This window comes from Hirsutella rhossiliensis, assembly GCF_020360975.1.
Source record: "Hirsutella rhossiliensis strain HR02 chromosome Unknown scaffold00008, whole genome shotgun sequence".
Taxonomy (NCBI): Eukaryota; Fungi; Ascomycota; class Sordariomycetes; order Hypocreales; family Ophiocordycipitaceae; genus Hirsutella; species Hirsutella rhossiliensis.
This window is the reverse complement of record NW_025408674.1, coordinates 2,619,604-2,643,514: the sequence shown is the minus strand read 5'-3', so window position 1 is coordinate 2,643,514 and position 23,911 is coordinate 2,619,604. Positions and strand designations below refer to the sequence as shown.

General features: G+C 55.3%; 7 protein-coding genes across 7 annotated transcripts; 6 read left to right on the top strand and 1 right to left on the bottom strand.

Annotated features, from left to right (window-relative positions):
- Positions 1-636: 636 nt before the first annotated feature.
- Positions 637-2,426, top strand: HRG_07687 (beta-lactamase domain-containing protein; the record flags this gene model as incomplete). Its single annotated transcript, XM_044866158.1, has 3 exons — positions 637-858; positions 960-1,942; positions 1,997-2,426. The coding sequence occupies 3 exons, from the start codon at positions 637-639 to the stop codon at positions 2,424-2,426; spliced, it is 1,635 nt and encodes a 544-aa protein (XP_044719122.1).
- Positions 2,427-3,101: 675 nt separating this feature from the next.
- Positions 3,102-3,798, top strand: HRG_07686 (nuclear transport factor 2 (NTF2) domain-containing protein; the record flags this gene model as incomplete). The annotated part of the gene is made up of 6 exons (XM_044866157.1): positions 3,102-3,111; positions 3,183-3,200; positions 3,270-3,334; positions 3,392-3,463; positions 3,530-3,631; positions 3,688-3,798. 6 exons carry the CDS (start codon positions 3,102-3,104, stop codon positions 3,796-3,798), a joined length of 378 nt encoding a protein of 125 aa, XP_044719121.1.
- A 1,796-nt stretch (positions 3,799-5,594) lies between these two features.
- Positions 5,595-6,062, top strand: HRG_07685 (uncharacterized protein; the record flags this gene model as incomplete). The annotated part of the gene is made up of 2 exons (XM_044866156.1): positions 5,595-5,907; positions 5,950-6,062. 2 exons carry the CDS (start codon positions 5,595-5,597, stop codon positions 6,060-6,062), a joined length of 426 nt encoding a protein of 141 aa, XP_044719120.1.
- A 5,821-nt stretch (positions 6,063-11,883) lies between these two features.
- HRG_07684 (uncharacterized protein) lies at positions 11,884-12,780 on the top strand (the record flags this gene model as incomplete). Its single annotated transcript, XM_044866155.1, has 1 exon — positions 11,884-12,780. One exon carries the CDS (start codon positions 11,884-11,886, stop codon positions 12,778-12,780), a length of 897 nt encoding a protein of 298 aa, XP_044719119.1.
- A 626-nt stretch (positions 12,781-13,406) lies between these two features.
- HRG_07683 (ENTH domain-containing protein) lies at positions 13,407-15,279 on the top strand (the record flags this gene model as incomplete). Its single annotated transcript, XM_044866154.1, has 8 exons — positions 13,407-13,479; positions 13,530-13,554; positions 13,617-13,661; positions 13,729-13,949; positions 14,018-14,109; positions 14,158-14,657; positions 14,730-14,825; positions 14,892-15,279. The coding sequence occupies 8 exons, from the start codon at positions 13,407-13,409 to the stop codon at positions 15,277-15,279; spliced, it is 1,440 nt and encodes a 479-aa protein (XP_044719118.1).
- Positions 15,280-15,970: 691 nt separating this feature from the next.
- HRG_07682 (EF-hand domain pair domain-containing protein) lies at positions 15,971-16,627 on the bottom strand (the record flags this gene model as incomplete). Its single annotated transcript, XM_044866153.1, has 2 exons — positions 15,971-16,417; positions 16,469-16,627. 2 exons carry the CDS (start codon positions 16,625-16,627, stop codon positions 15,971-15,973), a joined length of 606 nt encoding a protein of 201 aa, XP_044719117.1.
- A 921-nt stretch (positions 16,628-17,548) lies between these two features.
- HRG_07681 (nuclear protein 96 domain-containing protein) lies at positions 17,549-23,791 on the top strand (the record flags this gene model as incomplete). Its single annotated transcript, XM_044866152.1, has 11 exons — positions 17,549-17,606; positions 17,703-17,810; positions 17,898-18,020; positions 18,090-18,445; positions 18,491-19,070; positions 19,146-19,812; positions 19,894-21,640; positions 21,735-21,965; positions 22,026-22,759; positions 22,811-23,627; positions 23,681-23,791. 11 exons carry the CDS (start codon positions 17,549-17,551, stop codon positions 23,789-23,791), a joined length of 5,532 nt encoding a protein of 1,843 aa, XP_044719116.1.
- Between the last annotated feature and the right edge of the window lie 120 nt (positions 23,792-23,911).

Genomic DNA, 23,911 nt, shown 5'->3' with positions numbered 1-23,911 from the left:
TATGCCTTGACACTCTCCCCGTCAGAGCCGTCTTCCATGCATGCCATCGTCGTATCCCAGCGAGCAAGCTTTATTCGAGGTACCGAGCCAACACGTAGGCATGTACATACTGCTGACGAGAGGTTACAGTCGATATCCGACACGGCTAGGAAGGTCGACGGGCGTCTGCACGATGCGGTCCGTGGCGCATCCACCCACAGGCCCTCCCTGTGCCCACGGCCGGGAAAGGAAGTCTCCGTGCATGCTCGACAGGGGGCCAAGACTCAAGCCCGACTCACCGGGCTAAGCAGCCCCTCCGACGAGGGTGGTTGGCCTTGTGCGGTGGCGTGCAAGTCCCGAGGCATCAGCATTGGCTCTCTGAAGGCCCTCCGCAGACCTCTCGTCCCCCGCATCGCAAGTCGGCTTGTCAGTTTCCAGCATTCCCGAACAGCGCGGCGGACCAGTGTTCCGGCCGTTCGTAAGCTGACGGCGGCCCGCGCTGCTAAGAGACCAAGAGGGTTGCATCATCGCACAAAGTCCCTCACCCCTATATCTCTGCTCTTCATCCCTGTTCCATTTCGGGGAGTCGGCAGGACAGAGGACAACCCAGCAATTAAGCCGTCTCGGAGTGCAGGAATCGCTTCAAATTGCGACAAAATGGTCCGGCTTCGGTCTTCTTGTGGCATTGCCGCGGCGTCGCTCGCCCTCTCGTCGGTGGGCGCGTACGCCGGCCGGGCTCAGCAGATGCCCACCATGGCCGTCCGGGGCAGGAATCCGCTCACCGACGAGTTTGGCGCCTTTGTCCGGCAGAAGCTCGAGAAGTGGAAGGTCCCGGGCATGTCTCTGGCCGTCATCGACGGGCATGACGTATACGCCCAAGTGTGTATGATGGACTTGGTTTCATGCTCACGACGTGTTGAGGAAAAGGGGCCTGTTGTGTGTGCGACTATGTGCGGCCGCTGACATCAAGGCTCTCTCAGGGCTACGGATACGCGACTCTGCCTGACCACAAGGCCACGGCCGAGACCATCTGGTACGGCGCGTCGACGACCAAGGCGCAAACTGCGGCCGTCCTCGCACACCTCATCGACTCCAACGAGTATCCCGAGCTGGCCGACGGCTGGGCATCTAAGATCTCGTCCATGATCCGCGACGACTTTGTCCTCGACGACGCGTGGGCGACAAACCACGTCACGCTGGAAGACGCCGCCAGCCACCGGACGGGGATGCCGCGGCACGACAAGGCGTCGGCGAGCGTCGTCAACGGCACCCAGGTCACGCCCAAGGATGTGGTGCGGAACCTGAGGAACCTGCGCCTGAACCTGGAGCTGCGAGTTGCGTTTCAGTACTGCAACCTCATGTACGTCGTGCTCGGCCATGTCATCGAGACCATCACAGGCAAGGGGCTCGGACGAGTGATGCGGCAAGTCATCTGGGAGCCGCTGGGCATGGACTCGACCTATCTCGGCCTCGACGACGTGCCCAAGGACCGCCTGGCAACGGGATATTACTGGGACGAGCAGGCCCGGGTTTACCACGACATTCCCCCCATGGCCTTGACCGAAGTGGCCGGCGCCGGCTCCGTTGTGTCGACCGTCGTCGACTATGCTCAGTGGCTCCATTGTCTGATCCACGAGACGGCCCCCTTTTCCGAGCGCGTACACGCCGAGTTCAAGAAGCCCAGGATACTGGCCGGCGAGACAGCAAGTGCTGGCCTGGACATTTCTCTGTACGGACTTGGCTGGGAGCGCAATCTCTACAAGGGCCATGTCATCTACACTCATAACGGAGGGTTAGACAGCTTTGGCGCCCAAGTCTACTGGCTTCCAGACGCTCGTTTTGGCGTCGTCGCCTTTGCCAACACGGCATTGACATCAAATGCTGTCGAGGACGTTGTCATCTACCGCCTGATAGAGGACAAGCTGGGCATCCCCAAACGCGAGAGATTCGACTTTGACAAGAAGTATAACCGCACCATGCATTTCGATTTGTGGCAAGTGGCTAACTATTTGCTCAGGTGGCAAGAAGCCATTGACAAGATAAAGAGGCCCGACACGAACGTCGACAAGATCCTCTTTCCGAAGCACCCAACCCCCCCGCTGCCCTCTACGTTCAGGATCAAAGACCTGGTGGGCAGTTACTGGGACCCGGGTTATGGCGAGTTCACGCTGCGTCAAGAGCCTCATCCAGACAGACGAGGAGACAAGATCCTCGTGGCAGACCGGGATGACATGACGTGGAGATACCAGCTCCGACTGCATCACGCCTCTGGAGATTTCTGGGTCGTGTATGCGGTGGTGCCACGCAACCCCACATTTCTCCATGAGTTCCATCCCGGCGAGTTTACGAGGGGTGTTGATGGCAAGGTGTCTGGTCTCGAGATCCAATGGTTGAACCGCCGGGAAGACATCAACGAAGGCAAAGTTGTTTTTAAGAAGCTTCCGTAGAATTTTGTAGAAAGAAGGAGCGGTTCTATTGAGTAAGATGTCAGTCCAAAGCTGGCTGGGAAGCAGACAAGCGAGACAAGAGGAGGTCAAGTCAAATCAGACTGTTGAGCTTGATAATTTGAACAATCAGCATCGGGGCTAGGCCCCTAAGTAGGCCGTTCTTAAGAAGTTGTGTCATCAGGTAAGGGGGTAGCAATCGTGCTTGGACAAAAGCTTCACGTACCTTGGGAGCTCGTGGTTGTGAGAAGAGGATGGACGGCGCCGGGAAAATTAAAAATGAAGGTGAAAAACTTGTCTTATAAGCAACGAGATAAACATTGAGATAAGGGCGAGAGGACCCGATAGGTGCATAACCCTTTACGCCGCGCGCTATGTACATGGCGGGCTGTTCTCCGTACCGTACATACGTAACCCCGCGCGACGATGGGCTTAATTGGCACTGTGCTCAACCCCACCATGCCCAAGGCACCTCGGGCAGGTCGTTAATATCCCCGCCATGATAATCTTGCTCTCGCCGCACTCCTAACAAACAACCAACCTTTGGGCACTTCTTGCGACGACCAACAATCTTCAGACCTCCCCCTCCGTCTCTCTCGCCATCCTCCTGGCCGTCCATCCTCCCAGAGCGCCTTTCTTGTCTCGCCTTTTCGCTTCGGCGCACGCAGATTCGTCAAAATGGCCACCAGTACGTATGCAAGCTCCGCGAGCAAATCAACTCGCCCACCAAAGACTCGACTGACCACCGCCCTGGTCTAGACTTCGAGGACGTTGCTAGTACGTTCTGATCTTCTGGATGCGCATCCATCCATGCGCCCGCCTTCTAACGTACACATCTCATTGCAGAGCAATTCATCCAGTTTTACTATCAAACCTTTGATGGGGACCGCAAGGCTCTGGCTGCTCTCTACGTGCGTCAGCCCTTGAGCAAACCCGAAGGAAATGCTGTGCTGACCGATTCCCCGCAGCGTGAGCAGTCCATGCTCACTTTCGAGTCCGCGTCCGTCCTCGGAGCCAACAACATCGTCGAAAAGCTATCGGTATGGAAGCCCGCTCCCCTCACCCTCGATGCGCTGTGCTGGGCACTGACAGGCCTTTCTCAACAGTCCCTACCCTTCCAAAAGGTCAAGCACCAGGTCTCCACCCTCGATGCTCAGCCTACCATGGTGGAGGGCGGCATCGTCATTCTCGTGACCGGCCAGTTGTTGGTGCGTAACGGCCCCTTCCAGCTCACCGAAACAACACTAACAGGCCTTCCCTTCAGGTGGACGAAGAGGAGCGCCCCATGAACTACACGCAAACCTTCCAACTCGCGCGCGACCCGAGCGGCCAGTATTTTGTCTATAATGACCTCTTCAAGCTGGTGTACGGTTAATTGAACGAGGGGCGTCGAGGGGGGATATTTCAACGAGATGGTGGCAAAATGGCAATGATGATATCAACGCTCAAGATACACGGAGGAGTTGGCTAAGGCAGGCATTTACTCGGTGCATGATGATGATCTGCTCACTTTTGTAGGAGGCAGCCACATAACAATCCTCTGAAGCAAGTTTACGCAGCCCGGGGCCCCATGTAGGCAATGAGATGGAGCCGTGCCAGCTGTGCTGTGGCCCGTCAACCTGCAAATCATCACAGACTCTCTCAACACGAGGTGAGATATTCATAATCAGAGAAGCCTGTGCAGGACAGAAGCAGTGTCTCCCCGTACCGAGTTCCAGAACTAGCTTCTCGTCTGCCACGCATATGGGCCATCATCCTCACACAACTACATACGTGCAGATTCAAGCAGGAGAGGCTAGTCTTAGTTGCCCGGTGGTTTCAGCAACAAACCCCTTTTCGCCATGCTATCGTGAACCTTGGCGGGTGTGTTCAGTTCGCGTTACCGTTTATTCTGACCACGCGTTTCATGCTCAAGCCTTGCCTTTTTAATCCACAGCTTCTCGATGTGTAAAGCATTGCCTCGTTCAATCTTTGCATTTCACACACTCTCTCATCCACTGTCATTAACCGCTCCGCAAGGTCGACTCCCTTTCCCTTCGCCACACGCTTCACGCCGTGCCTGTTTAAACCACAGCCTCCCGGCGTATGAAGCACCGGCTCCTCAGTGTGCCTCTCTCTCCTTCTCCTCCCTCACCAACTCCTTGTCCGCTCCGCAAGGTCATCACCCTCTTCATTGATCACACGCTTCTCGCCGTGCCTGTTCAAACCACAACCTTCCGGTGTATAAAATCCCGCCTCCCTTCACCTCTGCCTCTCTCTCTCTCTCTCTCTCTCTCCACTCCTTTGCCAACTCCCTCAAGCTCTTCTTCCTTTCTTCCTTTCCTCGCCACGTGGCTATTCAAGCCTGTATTCTGAGCCAGCCAACGTTTTTTCTTCTTTTCTCCTCTCGTCTCGTCTCCTCTCCTCCGATTTCTTCTCTTCTTCTTCCCACACAGGATCATTTTACCCCTTCTCACAGCGGTGGAGCTAGCTGTTACTTTGTCTCTCTATCTCTCTGCTTGCCCCCCCCCCCCCCCCCCTCCTCTGTTAATCCTCTTTTCTCTCTCACCCTCTCTCACTCCTCTTTCCCTGCTCGCGCCACTTACTGGAGTCTAGCGATTCTTGACCTCGCCCACCGCCCGGAAGTCGTTCAACATGGACGACGTCGATTCAACTATGGGCGTGTGGGACTTGACAGCTCGTTCGGATGACGAGGCCAATATCCTTGATGAGACCGCCAGTTCGAATGACGACGATAACGAATCAGAGGTGGAAGTCAGTGGAGATGACTGCTGCGCCATGGGAGATTGTGCCTTTAAGCCTCGATTTTTGGTGGCTCAGGAGCTTTCACGGAAAAGGCAGTGCAGAATCGACGCAGCTCGAGCAGAAATCAGGGCTCTCAAACAAAGGATCACTACTCTGAGGCAAAGGGAAGGTGTTCCTGCCAGGAACAGCCGGAACCATCCGGTGAGCTCTTTCAAATATGATGATGCTAAGGACCTCGCTGACATCTGTCGAAAGACATGGCCCGATTTCTTACAAAGATATCTCGACTCCCCGGCAGACCTGGACGAAGATTTCCCAGATGCATCGTATCCGAAGCTGGCCCGACTGTCTGCACGCGAAGGGAACCACAGTTCTCGATACCTTCACCCCAGCCTAGTACTCAGAAGACCCACCTCAGAGGAGCTGATGAGGGACGAGGGCGAGCCAACCAGTACTCAGGTCGGTACTGGCCCGATCAAACGTCTAGGGCTGGCGATCGAAGCTCGTGTGCTTCAATACGCACTTCTCTTCGACCAGATGGTGCATGTGGTTACGCGCCTGGACCCTTATGTCGAGCCCATGACATCTCAAGAGTTGCCGCGCGATCGCTCGGGCGCCTTGACCTACCTGCGGAGGTTTCACGTTGGCTCCAGACCCTGCAGTCTTACGTATTCGGCGTTGCGCCCCAACGAGCTGCTGGCACCGCTCCTCGTCAGTCGGGCATGGCATACAATCGGGAGTAACCTGTTTTACACGAACCAGTTTGTCTTCTCATCTATAGGTGAGCTCGGCAGATTTATGGCGGGCATAGGTCCTAAGATCGCCCTGCTCTCCAGAATCGAGATCTTCTGGATCGGGTCCCAGCTTTTGACTTACCCCATCAACGAACTGTGAGGGAACGATCATGTGACTTTCATACTTTATGAAATGTCTCACTTTGATTCATGTAAATAGCGAAAGTCAGAGTCTTCCTTAGGAACCTCCTTCTCTCTTCGTAGACAATCACTTTACCCAAGTCGCACCGACCTTGTTCGTGCACTTGTACCGTCACATATTGTCTACCAACTACCCTCCTCAATAGATCACCGTCCGCGACGTGACTATTGATTTCGATAGTTCTAAACCGCACTTGTCGCTTTCAAACCTCACCAAAACACCCTGCAACCAAATTCTCACCTAAACCACCACACCGTCAACAACCCAATGGCTACCGCTGCCCCACACCCGTCGATCAGTGCCCCCTGCCCCTCCTCAACGCCAGCAATACCAATGAAACGTTCCGAAATGCCTTTGTTGCTAACCCAGCCGGTCTCATGAAAGAAGTCTTCCTCGTATGCAATGCCGCATACAGTATGCAAGCGGTAATCGATTCACTACGTGCCTCGACCACGACGACAATAAGGGACATGGAGGACCTCCAAACCCGCCTAGAAAACACGCTCATTTCTAAAAGTGATGGAGACGCAACGATCGCCCGTCTTATGGCAGAAAATGAAGCATACCTAAAGATCATTCAGTCAAAGGAGCTTCACACCGCACACCAGAACACCCTGATCCTGAGGCCTTCACCGGAGAGGACCCCACGCTTCTGCCGAATTTCCTCCAGCACCTCGAGTTGAAGCTCGAAATGAATAAAGATTGGTGGAACTCGGAACCTCAACGTATGGGATATGTCGTCTCATGCCTTAAAGGCAAAGCACATGACCAAGTCCGCTACAACATTAAAGATGGGGTGGTTCTCTTCGACGATGTCAATGCCATAAAAGCACCCTTCAGTCAGCCTTCGGGGATATTGACGCTAAAGCTACCGCCCAACTCAAAATCTTTGACATGAAACAAGGCCATAGATCCCTTACGACATTCCTCCCGAATGGTATGCCGTCGCCAAGCTCACCGAGTGGGATAGTGGGGCGCTCATTGCTCACCTCCGACGTGCCCTCCACGACAACGTTATCTGGAGACTTTCTCTCACTAAGGGCAAAGATACACCTACCGAACTTAGTCAATTTATGGACCTTGTCCGTATCTGCGATAACGAATGCCGTCAAGTCAATGCCAATTACTTCAAGAAAAACACCGACAACTCAGCAAGTCACAAAGCAACCTTACAACCCTCCACCACGCCACAATCGACGACCTCTAACGGCGGGGATTCAATGGATTTGAGCGTCATCACCTGGGGCCAAAGATGTCGCCTCTGGTCGTAGACCCCAAACGGAAGCAGAGAGCGGCACGCAGAGCCTATTGCACAACGCATGGACTCTGCCATTGGTGCAGCTCGGGCAAACATCGTTCCTCAATTGCGACACCGCACCATGGAGGACGGAAAAGTGTAGTCTCCGACGGAAGTCGCCGCAGGAGACGCAAGAAAAGGGCGATCTGCTCTCTTCTCTGGACACCAACCAAGCTCATTTGCTACTGCCTTGTAACCTAATCGAAGACAATTCCACTCCGATTAAAACCGAAGCAATGCTTGACTCAGGTGCCACCGGAAGGGGTTTATAGACGAATCCTTCGCGCACACCAACAAACTCACGCTTTATGAATTACGAAACCGTCGCCGGCTGAACGTAGTCGATGGAAGACCCTCCTCGGCTGGCGACATCACTCATGTGGTGAAGCTCAACATGGACATCAAGGGACACAAGGAGAAGATGCTTTTTTACGTAACGAAGCTTGGGAAGTATAATGTCATACTTGGAAAACCCTGGCTAACAGATCACAACCCAATCGTCAATTGGAGCACGAATGTGGTCACTTTCAACTCTGATCACTGCCGCAAATACTGCATGGAGAAAGGACAATACCAACTGCCTGTTTCTGGAGCTCCCTCTTTGTCAAGTTCTGCAACCACGACTATACTGCCACGCCCATCAATCCCCGAAGAGTCGGCGCAGCCTGTTCCACATGCTGACCAAAAACCGCGACGTCGACGTATTCTCATTATCACTGTATGAGATCGACAAAAGGCTGGCTGAACTTGGGGTCATCACAGAAGCCTCCACCTTCGTAGAACCTAAAACACGCCGACGGGTCCGATTCGACTCTGCACTCACAGACATGGACAAGATGAACCGAGAGCTCCAGCTACAGGACGGAATCACCTCCCTTAACCCCAAGGACCAACAAACACAGGAACTCCGAGCTTCCCGGAAAATAGCAGCCGATATGTACCTTTCAGGGCATCACTCGAAGACATTCACAAAGCCCTCGAACCCAAGACTTTGATCGATCCTGCAACAAAAGTACCACAACACTACCATGAATTCTTGAAGGCATTCGACCAATCAGAGGCGGATAAACTCCCCCCACACCGAGACTGCGACCACGAAATTGAACTTCAACCTGGAACGACTCCACCACATGGACCTCTGTACGGGATGTCCCAAGACGAACTTCTCGTCCTCCGGAAATTCCTTCAGGAAAACCTTGACAAGGGTTTTATACGCGCTAGCACCTCACCGGCGGCCTCGCCGGTGTTATTCAAAGAAGCCAGGAGGGGCCTTCGTTTTTGCGTGGACTACCGAGCTCTTAACGCGATAACCATCAAGAACCGCTACCCGCTACCGTTAATCCAGGAGACACTTTCTCAGCTAAGCCAAGCCAAGTATTTCACCAAACTCGATGTCGTCGCAGCGTTCAATCGAATACGCATCAAGGAGGGTCAGGAGTGGATGACGGCGTTCAACACAAGATATGGTCTCTTCGAGCATGGTGATGCCTTTTGGACTATCAAACGCCCCAGCTACCTTTCAAGCTCGAATCAACGAAGTCTTACGCCCATTCCTTGATAGATATTGCACAGCCTACATCGACGACATTCTCATCTACTCAGACGACCTCGCCACCCACAGACTCCACGTCAAATCAGTACTTCAAGCACTTGAAGCCGCAGGCCTACAACTTGACGTCAAGAAATGCGAATTTGAGACTACTGAAGTTAAATATCTGGGCATGATCATCTCAACCACTGGAGTACGGATGGACCCAGAGAAAGTCGACTGTCTCATCAACTGGGAGGCCCCTATCAACGTCAAAGATGTTCAAGCCTTCTTAGGATTCTCAATTTCTACAGACGGTTCATCAAGGGATTTTCACGCATCGTACGACCACTTGTTGCCCTGACACGGAAACTAGTCAAATGGAACTGGACTTCATCGTGCCAAGAAGCATTCGATATGCTCAAAAATAGCTTCACTTCAGCGCCAATCCTCAGACACTTCGACCCGCAAGAGAAGTGTTTGTCGAATGCGACGCATCCGATTTTGTCTCTTCGGGCATCCTCTCCCAGGAAGATGATCAAGGAGTGCTACACCCAGTGGCTTTCATGTCCAAGAAGTACGACCCCGCTGAGTGCAATTACGAGATCTATGACAAAGAACTTTTGGCTATTGTACGCTGCTTCGAATGCTGGAGACCCGAACTCCAAGGCACGCACCACCAGATTACAGTCATCACTGACCATGCCAACCTTCGATATTTCATGACAACCAAGCAACTTTCAAGACGACAAGTCAGGTGGAGCGAATTCTATCACAGTTCCAATTCGCTATCAAGTCAGTGCCTGGGAAAGAGAACGGAAAACCTGACTCACTCACACGAAGATCACAAGACTTGCCGAAAGATGAAAATGACGACCGCATCCAGTACCAACAACAGTCGCTGCTTAAGCCTTGCAACGTAGACTCCTCCGTACAAGAACAACTAAAGCTTGACCCCGAGCTCTCAGAACTCTTTGCCAATCTCTCCTGGGAACAAGAAATTGCACTATGTCCCGCCATTCTTGACGAAATTCAGCCAGAACCAATCAACCACAGAATCACAAGACTTCTAGACAAGGGCTATGAGGAGGACGAATGGTGGATGAAAATCAGGGACGAGATGCTCAAACCCCATGGCACTCCTCACTCGAAGGAAGTTCTCTATCGGAATGCATGATAAACGAAGGCCGATTATATTTCCGAGAGAGGCTATACGTACCCGCAGGCGAACTACGGACCCTTCTCACTCAACTCGCCCACGACAGCGTCGAATCAGGCCACCCGGAAAAACAAGCTATACGAACTCATTTCACGCTCTTATTGGTGGCCAAGGCTTAGCGCCGATACGAAACAATTCACACGCAATTGCCACGGATGCCTGAGGAACAAGACCTCCCGGTTACGGTACCAGGGGACGTTGAAACCGCTCCCAGTTCCCTTGCAAAGATGGAGGACTTGTCCGTTGACTTCATTGGCCCAATTCAGCGCACAGCTCGTGGATTCAACGCAATCATGGTGGTAGTCGATAGGCTGTCAAAGGACAGACATTTCACGCCTTGCAAGACCGACATGAAAGCACATGACTTGGCAACGCTCTTCGTACGAGATGTCTGGAAACTCCATGGACTACCGGATTCAATCGTATCTGATAGAGGACCACTGTTTGTCTCGGAATTCTGGAAAGCGGTTTGCCACCGCCTACAGATCAATATCAGCCTCTCCACAGCATATCACCCCGAAACTGACGGCCAGACGGAAAACGCTAACTCATTTCTCGAACAATACCTTCGCCAGTATGTTAGCTTTGCTCAGGACGACTGGGACGAGTGGCTCCCATTGGCCGAATTCGCAGCCCGTAACGTTGTTAGCGATTCAACGGGAATGTCTCCATTTTTTGCGAACACAGGCTACCACCCCCGAATGAGCTTTGGTCCCCCTCGCGCAATACCACTCGCGGCATCCAAAGACCTGGCAGAACGCTGCAACGAGGGGAACGAATTTGTCGCCAAGATGCAAGAAATCACTGATCTACTTCGGACAAACCTGCTCTCAGCTCAAGCCTCACAAGAACAGTTCGCCAACGCAAATAGATCACCGGCGCCAGCGTACCGAGTTGGAGACATGGTGCTACTTAGCACACGCAACATCGATTCGACCAGACCCATCCCCAAACTAGATCATAAGTTCATTGGCCCTTTTCGAATCGAGCGCGTGCTCAACCCTCACTCCTACCAACTGAAGTTGCCACATGAATTAGACTCAATTCACAATTCATTCCACGCCAACCTCCTACGACCGTCACCAAACGACCCGCTCCCCGGCCAATACAACACACCGCCCCACCAATAACGCTAGATGCAAAGGGGAGAAACTCTGGGCGATTGAAGCAATACTGGACTCGAAACGCACAAAACAGAAAGGCTTCCAGTACCATATACTATGGAGAGGCTTCGACCTTGAGCAGGCAACATGGGAACCACTACAGAACGTCGTCAACGCTCACATCGCCATCAGAGACTTCGAGAAGCACAGCAAAACAAACCCAGACCCACGAAACAAGAAGTGCAAAATGCTCGCCTACAGGCTCAGCAAGACGTGGAAGAATCAGAAGCGATGGAGTAAGGGAGGCCCATGTGTGAGGAACGATCATGTGACTTTCATACTTTATGAAATGTCTCACTTTGATTCATGTAAATAGCGAAAGTCAGAGTCTTCCTTAGGAACCTCCTTCTCTCTTCGTAGACAATCACTTTACCCAAGTCGCACCCGACCTTGTTCGTGCACTTGTACCGTCACACGAACGGGGCAAGTACGTTTCGAGAAGGACCCAGCCACTCATGAACTTGCCGCAGTGTTTACGCCTACGCGAACTGACAGTTTACGTGCGAGAGACTGCAAAAAATCATATGCGTCGCCGTCACGAAACCCGTGGAGTCGTTCGCTACGCAAAGTTGATGACAGAGGCTCAGCCGAACTACCGGGGTAACCGGAATCTCCATTGCCTGCAGGGGTTGGATTATGTCTATTGTCTGCGCGGACTTCAGCGGGTGCAGTTCTTTGACTATGACCAGTGGCTTACCTGGCGCAAGAAGAAGGTATCCATCCGGGATTCGGGCTTTGTGGAGTCAATTCGTTCGGCGGTCCAGCAGGAGAAGCAGCTCGAACACTACGTTCGGTCGAGGCTCAGAAACCTCTCACCGTTGATTCCTGGATATGATCCTCCCGAGGAAGTCTGGAAGTGCCTTGAGGCGATCGGTGTTGCTGTACTCGAGCCTGAGCCGGGCCGTGTTGCGGACGCTGAGGGTTCCGAGTCGGGTGATGAGCTGGACAACTCGAGTTTGGATCTTAACCCTGGTTCGTCCGAAGAGCCGATGGTCTTGGATTCGAGCTCAGATTCAGATTCAGACGAATCCATGTCCGACGATACCGAAGTACCGGCGCAAGTTAAAGCCGAAGCAAGTTCCAATATTGACGACAAACGCTTGGCCGACGCAGCGGACGGACGGACGTCTGAAATCATCGATCTGACTGATGACGCAGCGGACGTACGGATGTCTGGAATCAATGATCTCACAGGTGACGGTGACTATGGAAGCATGAGGCGGTCAACGAGCGGCAGCGGCGGCGGGCGCCATCGCGAACGGAACTCGAATGAAGAGAGCTCCTTGTTCGTCGGAGATGCAATGGGTGGCATCCAGTACGATGACGCCATCGACAGGGCGGGATCGCCGCCCGCGTTTGGACGAGAGCGGCTTATCGAGTCGATTGAGAGCGAGGAAAGTGGGTTGTTCGTGAGCAATGAGCCAGACACTATCATCGATCTGACGAGCGACGGCAATGAGCTGGGTTGACTGGACGGGTGGAGGATGGCAGTGCGAGAGTGAGGCGTTGGCAGAGGAAAGGGGAGCAAGCTAGGAGCTATCAAAATGGCGAACGGGCAATGCGGCGAGGAGCTTTCAAAATGGAAAACGGGCAGTGCGGCGAGGAGCTATCAAAATGGCAGGCGGGCAGTGTAACGTCGAGTTATCACTTAAGCCGATGTCCAATGCCCGTCTCCGGTGGGTGATGTGACGTTGTGTGGCGGAGCACTGCCGATGGCGCGGCTTATGTAATCCTCCACGCCCCCCCGGGTACGTAATGAACTGCCTCCGTTCATCCTCAACATTCATCTCCGACACAGAGCAGCCAGCGATCCTCATCTTCTGCTTTACCCTCCACACACTCTCAAGGCAGGCTTGCTTTCGCTCACAGAGGCGCCATCGCCCCTTGCTTGACCTTGCTTGACCTCGACAAAGCAGCCGCAGCCGCCCGATCCGCGCATCATCCAGGCGCAGCGTTGCGGCAACCCTTGTGGGCTCGGGTTAGCATCGCTGTCGGCTTCGCTCCCTGGCCGTCGCATCGCAAGCGCAACTCTCGAAGCCGAGCCCGACTTTTCCCTTTTCAGCTCCTCCGGCTCTCGAGCCCCGCAGTCGCCATCATGTCCAGGGTCATGCGAAGCGTCAAGAATGTGACCAAGGGCTACTCCAGTACCCAGGTCAAGGTCCGAGAAGGTGGGTCAAGTCGCCACGAGCATCTTGACCACGATACTAACGTTGAAAAGCCACGTCTAACTCGCCGTGGGGCCCGTAATGCTTCTCCCAGCCCGCCGACCATCACCTCGAAACTCCCGCTGACAGCGAGCCTCCAGGTCAGGGACGCAGATGAGCGAAATCGCGCAGATGACATTCAACACGTACGTGGCCATCGTTTGGCGCTTCACGGCAACACTGACCGGGCCGCGCTGCGGGCGCTGCGCATAGGTCGACCGAGTTCTACGACATCATGGACATGCTCGACAAGCGCTTGAATGACAAGGGTAAGAACTGGCGACACGTCCTCAAGGCCTTGAAGGTCTTGGATTACTGCCTGCACGAGGGCTCGGAGCTGGTCGTCACCTGGTCTCGCCAAAGCATTTATATCATCAAGACGCTGCGCGAATTTCAATACATCGACGAGGATGGCCGAGACGTGGGCCAGAACGGTGAGCCCCTTTCATCTCCGCTCTGCCATGGTTGCGCCTCTCCGAATTGTCCTGCTAATATCGTCCAGTGCGGGTTGCTGCCAAAGAACTTACGTCTTTGATCGTCGACGAAGAACGACTTCGCGCCGAACGAAGCGACAGGCGATCGTGGAAGTCTCGGGTGTCCGGTCTGGAGGATTACGCCCCACAGTTTGCCGAGCCTTCGCAGCCGCGGCGACCCCGAGAAAGGCGGCCGATGAATGAGGAAGAGGATGCCGAGTACCGATTGGCCCTCGAAGCGAGCAAGCATCAGGAAGAAGAAGACAGGAAAAAAAGAGAAAGCCGGCAAGACGACGATGACGACGATGATTTGGCAAAGGCCATCAAGCTCAGCAGGGAAGAAGATGAGAGGAGGCGCCGGGAGTTGGAAGAAAGCAACGCAACGTCCCTCTTCGACGATGGACCCGCCCAGAACCCCCAGCCACAGTTCACCGGCTTCAACCAGGGATATCAACAGGGCAACCCCGTTGACTTCTTCGCCAATCCTATTGACCAGAGCCAAATGCAGCCGCAGCCCACTGGATACCTCGGAAACGCCTACACCGGTTTCCAACAGCCCCAGCCAACCGGCTTTCAACCCAATTACAATGCCAACTTTGGCATGGGAATGGATCCCTACGGCCAGCAGGGCATGCAGCCATTCCAGCCGCAACCGACCGGGTTCAATCCGTATGCCCAGCAGCAGCAGCAACTGCCGGTCCAGTCCGCGCCTCCGTCCGAGCCCGCCCTCCACCCGGGTAGCAATAACCCCTGGGCCACCAACAAGCCTCAGCAGCAGCCCCTGAAGCCAACGCCCACCGGGTCCAACAACCCGTTTGCCCAGTTCAACCGGCCCGCGTCAGCTAAGCCCGCAGCAACTTCACTCAGCCCCTTGCCCGAGCAGAAGCCGCTGGCACTATTCAGCCAGCCTCAGCAACCGCAGCAGCTGCAGTCCCAGCAGCCGCAGCCTTTCAATCCGCCGCAGAAGAACATGAGCGATTACGAGTCCAAGCTCAACTCCCTGCTTGCCACTGGTGACGGCATGGATACATACGGCAATACTGGCGATCTCCGAATCCCCGCCCAGCATACCGCCCCCGGGACTTTCGCGAACAGTGCTGGATCGGGCATTCAGCGGCTCAACGCGGATGCTACTGGCAACAACCCTTTTATGAGGCAGCAGTTCACCGGCATGCCAAGCATCAGCTATGGCGGCCAAGCTCCGAATGCGACCGGCCCGGGCGGCAGCAATCCCTTTGGGGCTCAGCGACCGCAGCAGCAGTCTCAAAACCAAGATCTTATCCAGTTCTGATTGAAGGCGTGATCTTCGACCGGCGAGTCGTAGAGCCCGTTGACGAGTCTCCATACCCCTTGCCCCCATCTCGCTTGCTCGACCACCAGCACTTTTAGTTTTCTCCGGTTCAAAATCACCAGGTTCAATGTGATGCGGAGTGGTTCTTCTTTTGTCGGCCGACTGCTCTGCATCCCCCGTTTTTTTCTGCTTCATTGTCATTTGGAGGATATGGAATGGATACGATCGAGTCGAGGCTTGAGACCCTCTTATTACACGCGCCATACCGGAGGCTATGTATACTGAGCGTCTTCCGCATGCAAAGACCTAGATCTGATTCATCTTAATCAACATTTTCCAAGCTCCCTCCTCATGGGTATCGTAGCCACGCCGTCTCCTCGTAACTCTACTCCTAGTCGCAGTTGATCCAATTCTGCCCGTGTCTTTTGGCTCTACCTTACTGACCGCTCTCGGCCAAGCCTTGAGACGAGTCCGTGTTGAAGGTATCGAGAGCAAATGTAGGCGAGTTTTGCCCATGATGCAGTAGAACCAAGGCGCCTCTGGCCGGCGAGCATTACCAGGGGCCTGTTGATGCGATCAGCTGAATGGGGCCGGACACGTCTCAACATGGCCGACGCGGGCGCCTGCTGTGACGCAAGGTTGTTGGAACGTTCGGTGATGTTGCAACAGTATGCCGCTGGACACCGTCTCTTTATCCGGCCTCCTCCATCATCTGGATGAATTCGTCGAGATTGACGCCACCTTTGCCGTCATGGTCAAGATGCTCTATCATGCCCTGAATCTCCTCCTCGGATAGCACGCGATCTTCCTTGATGTCTTGGGCCAGATGCCGCATGTCGTCGAAGGAAATGATGCCGTCTTGGTCGTAGTCGAACATGTTGAAGACCTTGGTGGCCTCTTCTCGGGGATCTCGGTTTGCGATGAGCTTTGCGGCGCACAGCCTGAACTGGTCGAGGTATATGTGTAGGCGGTTGACGGGGCAGCTGTGCGGATCACGCCAGTCGGGCGGCACGGAGCCGTACGTCTCGAGCTCTCTGAAGTATTCGGGCTTGGGCAAGTCGAACCCCAGAGCTGCCAAGGAGTGCTTGAACTCGTAGCTGTTGAGCCATCCTTTCTTCTTCATGTCCATCAAGTCAAACTGTGCATGAGAGTGAGTCTGGGTGCGACGGCCGACCAGCAGGCGACTCACGACTTCGTCAATGTGTTCCCGGTCCTCCTCGGCAATTGCGCCGTACTCTTCATTGGATGAGACTTGTGGCGCCGGAGGCTGTCTCTGCTGATGCTGTTGGCTAGAGGCGCCGGCGATTGAGCGCATGGGGAAAGGGCGCGGCGTTGTGTGGGCGTTCATGGTGGGCGAAGAGGATTCGAGTTGCGTGACGGGCGTGAATTTGAAGCTCGAAAGTGAAGATGTATCCAAAGAGGATGGGGTCCCAGCGGCAGCAGGAAGAGCTGAGCGGAATCCGAGAGCAGAGAGCAATAAGCCCCTTGGCTATTGTTCTTTTGCGAGCGCACGCGACTTAACCGAAGCTTTCGTTGGCTGGCTATTGTGACTGCGACAGTCGATGGGAGGGAAAATGCGACGCGACGGGGCGGGTCTCGACGCGCCTCCGGCTTGCTGCATGCTGTTGAGAGCTCACTGAGATCAGAGTACCTGGCGGCTCGGTATCTGACTCACCCTGTGCACCTGCAGCGGAGACTTGATTCACGGGTATCCCCCGTACTCCCGTCGCCCATTGGGGGTCAGTTTAGTCAGCACCAGGGCGCACCAATTGGGTACGGGGAATCTTTTGGTCTGAGGCAGCAACCCAGCTCTCGGAGTCATCCGCGAGACGAAAAAATACTAGCAGCTGGCTTGACCTCTCGCCTTCGCTGTTCCTCCATTGCTGTCTCGAGGTGGAAAAGGGGCGCGCCACATCAACGCTCGTCAGCAAGTGTCGGTCTCTCGCGCTGTTCAACTCAAGTCTTGTCCACCTTCCAGCCCCCTCTTTTCTCTCCCTTCCTCTCGTGCGCCGCCTTGGCTCTTGACCGTCTGCAGCTTCGGCGACAACGGACTCTCCGCTCGGTGTGGCCGCGACACGCAGAGCCTTCTTCCCCCTTGACGAGATACCGGACCGCACCCAAGCAGCTCAGGCACATGTACGGACTTGCCGACTTTTAGCTCGCCCAGACGATCGCGTTTGCGACCCAGCGTCCACGACCACGCGACGAGCTACGTCGAGTTTAGGCAAACTGCAGCCTCGAATCCCGTAAGCCGCAGCCTTCCGGCATCATGTCGTTTGGTAGCGGCGGCTTCGGGGGCTTCGGCTCAAACAACAACCAGACATCGAGTGGGTTTGGCGGGTTCGGCGCAAACAATAACGCAGCTTCAGGTACTGCTGAGACAGCCCTGCGCACAAGAGCTATGCTAACATGGCCATCTCTAGGCTTTGGTTCGACCAATGCCAGCGGCGGTTTTGGTCAAAGCGCCAACACAGGAGGCGGTATGTTTGGAGGTAACGCCAATGCCCCAGGCTTCGGCGGCTCTTCATCAGGTATCTCTCTCCCTGCGCCTTGCGTTCCCATTTCTCTTCGGTTTGCTCTACCCGTGTGACGAGTCTTTACTGACATGGATGTAGCAGGATTCGGTGCAAACACCACCGCTAGTGGCTTTGGTAGCAAGCCTGCTTTTGGATCCAGCACCACAGCCCCCGGCGGGTTTCTTGGCTCTTCCAACACCAACAATGCCAGCACCACAGGTTTCGGTGGATTTGGCACCACCCCCGCCAACAATACCACCACCTCGTCCCCCTTTGGCGGCGGCAATACTGCAGGCGGCAGCATGTTCGCCAGCAACGCCAACAAGACAGGCTTCGGCGCCACGAGCAACACCGGCTCGTCACTCTTCGGCGGCGGTGCTGCAAGCTCCGGCAGCGGCTTCGGCGGCGGCGGCTTTGGTGCCGCAAACAACCCCGGCCTGGGAGGCGGAGTTGGCGATCCACCCGGCACCGCGACGACGCCTTTCCAGGCCTTGACCGAAAAGGAGCCCAACAGCACGAACCAGTCTAATTCGTTCCAAAACATCTTGTTCCAGGACCCATATCGGAAATGGTCGGCCGAGGAGTTGAGATTGGCAGACTACGTGCAAGGGCGTCGCCATGGAAATGCCAGCGGAGCCGGTGCCTTTGGCGTAAGCTCTGGCTTCGGAGGAGGCTTCGGCTCGACGAATAACCAGACTCCAAGCGCCTTTGGAGGAGCGTCAAACGCGGCCCCCGCCACGACCGGCGGGCTCTTTGGATCCGGCAACGCCAACAACACTACCACCGCTGGGTTTGGACAGACTGGTGCCAGCGCTTTTGGTGGCAATGCCAGTAACACGTCCGGCGGTCTCTTTGGCGGCAACAACAAGCCGAGTGGTGGTTTGTTTGGTAACACCGCGAACCAGCAGAGCGGTGGCCTTTTCGGATCTGGCTCCGGGGGAGGATTCGGCGCGACGAACAACACAAGTACCTTTGGTGCTACGAACAACGCTGCCACCGGTGGTCTTTTCGGCTCGAATAATCAGGCCAACAAGCCTCAGGGAAGTGGATTCAGCTTCGGCAATACCAATGCCAACAACGCCCCATCTGGATTTGGAGCCACCTCCGGAGGTGCTTTTGGAGCAGCGAGCAACACTACAGGATCTGGCCTGTTTGGCGGCACAAACAACACCCAGCAGTCGGGCGGAGGTCTCTTTGGCAACAACCAGCAACCGCAACAAAACGCCGGCTCTGGCTTCGGAGCCGGCTTCGGCACCCAGAACACGAATCAGCAGAGTGGGGGCTTGTTCGGCAACAACCAGCAGAAATCCGCTTCGGGAGGTCTGTTCGGCTCGAGCAACGCCAATCCAGCTTCTGGCGGTGTCTTCGGGAACACCAACAACCAGCAACCAGCAACGGGCGCCTTTGGGACTAATACCACCACACCAGCTGCGGGTGGACTTTTTGGCGCATCAAAGCCCAGCACTGGCAACAGTCTGTTTGGTGGCGCCAACACTGGTCAGGCCAATAACGCTGGAGGCGCGGGAATGTTTGGGGGACTGGGTTCAAATGCTCCAAACCAGCAGGCAGCCGGTTCTTCATTGTTCGGCGCGACGAACAATGCCCAGCAAAAGCCCGGCGGTCTCTTCGGCAGCACCAATCAAACCTCGACGCCGAGTCTATTTGGGGGCCAGAGCACTCAGAACCAAGGCGGCTCGCTCTTTGGAAACAACCCGAACCAGCAGCAGACTCAAGCCTCTGGGTTCGGCGGTTCCTTGCTCGGAAGCTCGCAGCAGGGCGGCAACGCCCCACAAGGGCTTACGGCAAACCTCAATGATGTGTCGGCCTATGGCAGCCCGTCTCTGTTTGCTGGGGTGAGCGGTAATGAGGTCTCTAACCCTGGACCCCTCGCCACTCCTTTGAGCGGTAACCCGAAGCCGCGGAGGAGCTCCATCCTACCAATGTACAAGCTCGCTCCAGCTGCGGCGTCTCGATTCGCCACTCCTCAAAAACGAGGCTTCGGCTTCTCGTACAGTTCGTACGGCACCCCAGGTGCCAGCCCCGCCAGCAGCATCTCCAGTACGCCTGGTGCGCTCGGTCGCAACCTACTTGGCCCCAGCTCCGCCGGCACTCTGAGCAAGAGCATGTCGACGAATAACCTTCGTCGCAGCTTCAACACAGAAGATAGCATTCTTGCGCCCGGGGCCTTTTCGTCCAGCTCAAACGCCCGCTGGTATGGAAGCACCGGATCGAAGAAGCTGGTCATAAACAGAGACATCAGGAGCGATCTGTTTTCCACACCTCAGAAAGACAGGCAAGCTGTTGATGGCAACTCGAGCGCCCGCAAGCTATCCAAGCGTGTCAGCTTCGACACAAGCAATGTTGAGGCTGAGGACGAGACCCCCGTGCGAAACGCGCTTCCGGCTCCAGAGGGAACGCCAGGCTCTCAGACCGACGAGTCTACTCCACGCCAGAATCGGCCCTCTGTCCTCGCGAACGGATCGAAGACTCCGGAGACCGAACAAGTCAAGGGCAACGAGCTGGCTATTGTTCATGAAGAGGACAGTACCGCCACTCCGGAGGCGCAAACCGCCGTCGGGCTCGACAACGCCCCTGGAAACTACTGGATGGTACCAAGTAAGGAGGAGCTTCTCAACATGAACAGAATGCAGCGACAGAGAATCGACGGTTTCACCATCGGCCGCGCGAACGTTGGCTTCATCAAGTTCAAGATACCTGTCGACATAAGCGGTATCGAAATCGACGAGCTCAGTGGCGGCGTGATTCAACTCGAACCTCGGTCTGCCACCGTGTATCCCAACCCAGCAAAGAAGCCACCTGTTGGCAAAGGTCTCAATGTGCCCGCCAGAATCACTCTCGAGCACTCGTGGCCCCGCGCAGGACGTGACAAGCAAGTGGCCAACGATCCCAAGCGCTTCAAGAAGCACGTCGAGCGACTGAAGCGGATACCCGACACCACTTTTGAGGAGTACAATCAAGAAACCGGCATCTGGACCTTCTCCGTCGAGCATTTCACGACCTATGGCTTGGATGATTCGGACGACGAATCGGACGGGGAAGAAGTCCCACAGGTGACGGGCGGCCCTGAACCTGCCCCTCCAGCCCAGCCTACGTCCCTCGGCATGAATGTAGACTCTGCCATGGAAGACGACACTTTTGAGTTCAACCATCCCAAGGGTGTCCCGGGCGCGTTTGATCAGCAGGAGGACCTTTACACTCAGGACCTTGTTACCGGAAAGCAGTCTTTTTTAGGGGTTAGCTCCGCGGATTCGGCGTCCAACGTGCGGTTGTCCCTCGATGAGTACAACAGCAACATGGACGACGGATATGACGTGTCCGAGGACGAAGACATGACGAGGTCTTCTGTCGGACTGCATCATGCCGCGGAGCGTGACGACGCCTCGTCGGAGAATGACCCGGAAGCCAAGAGAAGCACTCCTGGTGGCATTCTCAGAGCAAGAATGCGAGCGATGAAGGACTCGGTTGGACCGGTGCAGCTCGAGGTCGCCGATGGTGACGACTGGATGGAGATGCTTCGAAAGACTGTCAGTCCCGTCAAGCGAGACCGTCAGATGCTGAGGGAGTTGAACGAGTCGCCTTCCAAGTTGACTGGCGAGCCTGCGAATCTTGACGACGACGGGAATTTACTTCGTAAGTCGTCCATATGGGGGCAAAGCCCAACCAAGACAGACAGAGCAAGCGGGCTGGCGGCGAGAAGCCAGATGGCAATGGACAAGGGCCACGGATTCGCCACCAGCATCGACTTGATGAACTCGTTGTTTGAGAAGCCTAGGCCTGCGCGACAGAATCTTGGCGCTTCGTTGCCTACAAAGGGCTTCCCCCAGGTAAAAAGACTCGCGGAGAGGGTTTGATTTGTGTCGCTGCGCTTAGGGGCACGACAAACATCGACAAGTGCTGACTATTTTCTCTCTTTTCTAGTGGCCCTACGAGCGGCAGGACAAAACACTGATCATTGACGAAGGCGAGCAAGCTTTCCACAACGCATCGCGTCCAACTTGGGGGCCAGGGGAAACGTTGTTGTTGACCCGGGCGTTGGACACTAAGCAACCGGGCCGACTGCTTCGCGACACTTCGGACGTCCTCGCTCTTCATCGATCGGGCGTCCAAACTCTGACGCAGGAGCTTAGGTTTGGGAAATTCTCTACAGCGGTACGAAATCACTTGCTTGAGCTTCTCCCGGTAAATATGCATTTTCTAACACTCGCGCAGCCTTCGAGAAAGTTTCTAAGAGCCCAAGATGAATTGACCGATATTCGCCTGGTCGACGGAGTCCCCCTGGCCACTCTGCATGCCGCCACGCTTCAAGATCTATTCCACCGCGAAGACTTGAATGACCCGGCCAACCTCCATGAACAGCGTGTGTGGGAGCTGGCAAGCATCCTCTTTGATCGAGCCAGCCCATCAGTCTCGGCAGAGACGGAGCACCTATCAAGGAAAACCAGGCTGTCGCGATTCTGGGCCGATCTGGTTGAGCAGGCCTCTGCGACAAACATCGGACTCGCAGGCACCTGCGAGGAAAAGGTTGTCGCGTGTCTCGCGGGTCATCGGATCACCGAAGCTTGCAAGTACCTGTTGGAGGGCAAAAACCTTCGACTCGGAACCCTGGTGCCGCTTATAGGCACCTGCGATGCTGCCAAGAAAGACATGAAGGAGCAGCTCAGGGCATGGTACGACGCGAAGATGCTGTCTGAATTCTCTGATGCAATTCGCACCATTTACGAGCTCTTGAGCGGAAATGCTTGCGTTTGCGAGGGAATGAAGGGAGTCCCAGTCGAGGATCGCTTGGAGTCGTTCGTCATCTCCAAAAAGTTTGGATTGGACTGGAGACAGTCGTTTGGTCTGAGGCTGTGGTACGCCATCGCACAACAAGACAGCGCCGCTGCAGCCGTGATGAGCTTCAAGGAGGACATTGGCCAGGATAGGGAGGATCTTCCCCGACCGTGGTACAATGAGCAGGGCATCAGACCATTGTGGAGCGACATGGACGCGAGTAGGCGTCAAGATCTGCTATGGGGGCTTTTGCAACTGTACGCCGATGAGCATGCCGACTTGGAAGCGATACTGCGTCCTGAGAATTCTCAGCTGTCCCCACTCGACATGCGGCTCTCCTGGCAGCTGGGCCTGGCTCTTGTCTCGACGGGCAAGGTATCTTTTGGACAAGGTGAAGCCGCAAAGGCCGACGCATCGACAATGACTTATGCAGCTCAGCTGACGGCCGCGGGCGAATGGCTTGAGGCCGTGTTCGTCTTACTTCACCTTCGGGATGCCACCGCGCGCACCAAGGCGATACGGGAACACATCTGCCGACATGCTGGCCTGGTTGGCCCCGACTCGGGAACAGTGTTTGCAATTCTGACGGAAAAGTTCCAGATCCCGGCAACATGGCTGTGGGAAGCGGAGGCTTTGTACATGCGTAGCGTCAAGAAGGACGCATCGGCGGAAGTCCATTGTCTGCTTCGAGCCGGATCTTTCACGGAAGCTCATCGGGTGCTGGTCCAGCAGGTGGCACCTCGAGCAATCATCGAGCGCGACTATGTCTCACTTTCGGCCTTGATTTCCCAGTTTGAAGGACGCCAAGACTCTATCCCGGATTGGTCGCTGGGCGGCGACATGTATAGCAGCTTTCTTACCCTCGTGCTGCACCGTGGCAAGGGTGAAGGTGCGCCGGCCGCCCTGCTTGAGAAGCTCCTGGCGGGCCTCAGAGCTATGCACGATGGCGTCGGCGAAAGCGAGCTAATGCGGTATGCCGCCGTGTCGGACATGGCTGACGAGACGGCTCGGGAGCTCTTGAAGTTGGCTGTGAAGAAAAAGGTATGCATTTGTCGATTGCAGTCTCGGGGTGGCGAAGCTAATGTTGACACCAGGACATGGAACTCCGTTCTCGAATCCTGAACCTGCCTCTAACGCAGGATCGCCTCTTGGCGTACTCGGTGGAACTTAGTATGGACTGCTATCGAGCGGTCATGTCGCATTGAGTGACGGTGGTGGGCGGGTGTCCGTCAGGTCTGGAGCAGCTGAGGAGGCAATCAGCGATGTTTTTGTGTAGTAGGATAGTAGGAAAGTAGAGGAGGGAGGAAGCATTGCTTTTGTGCCTG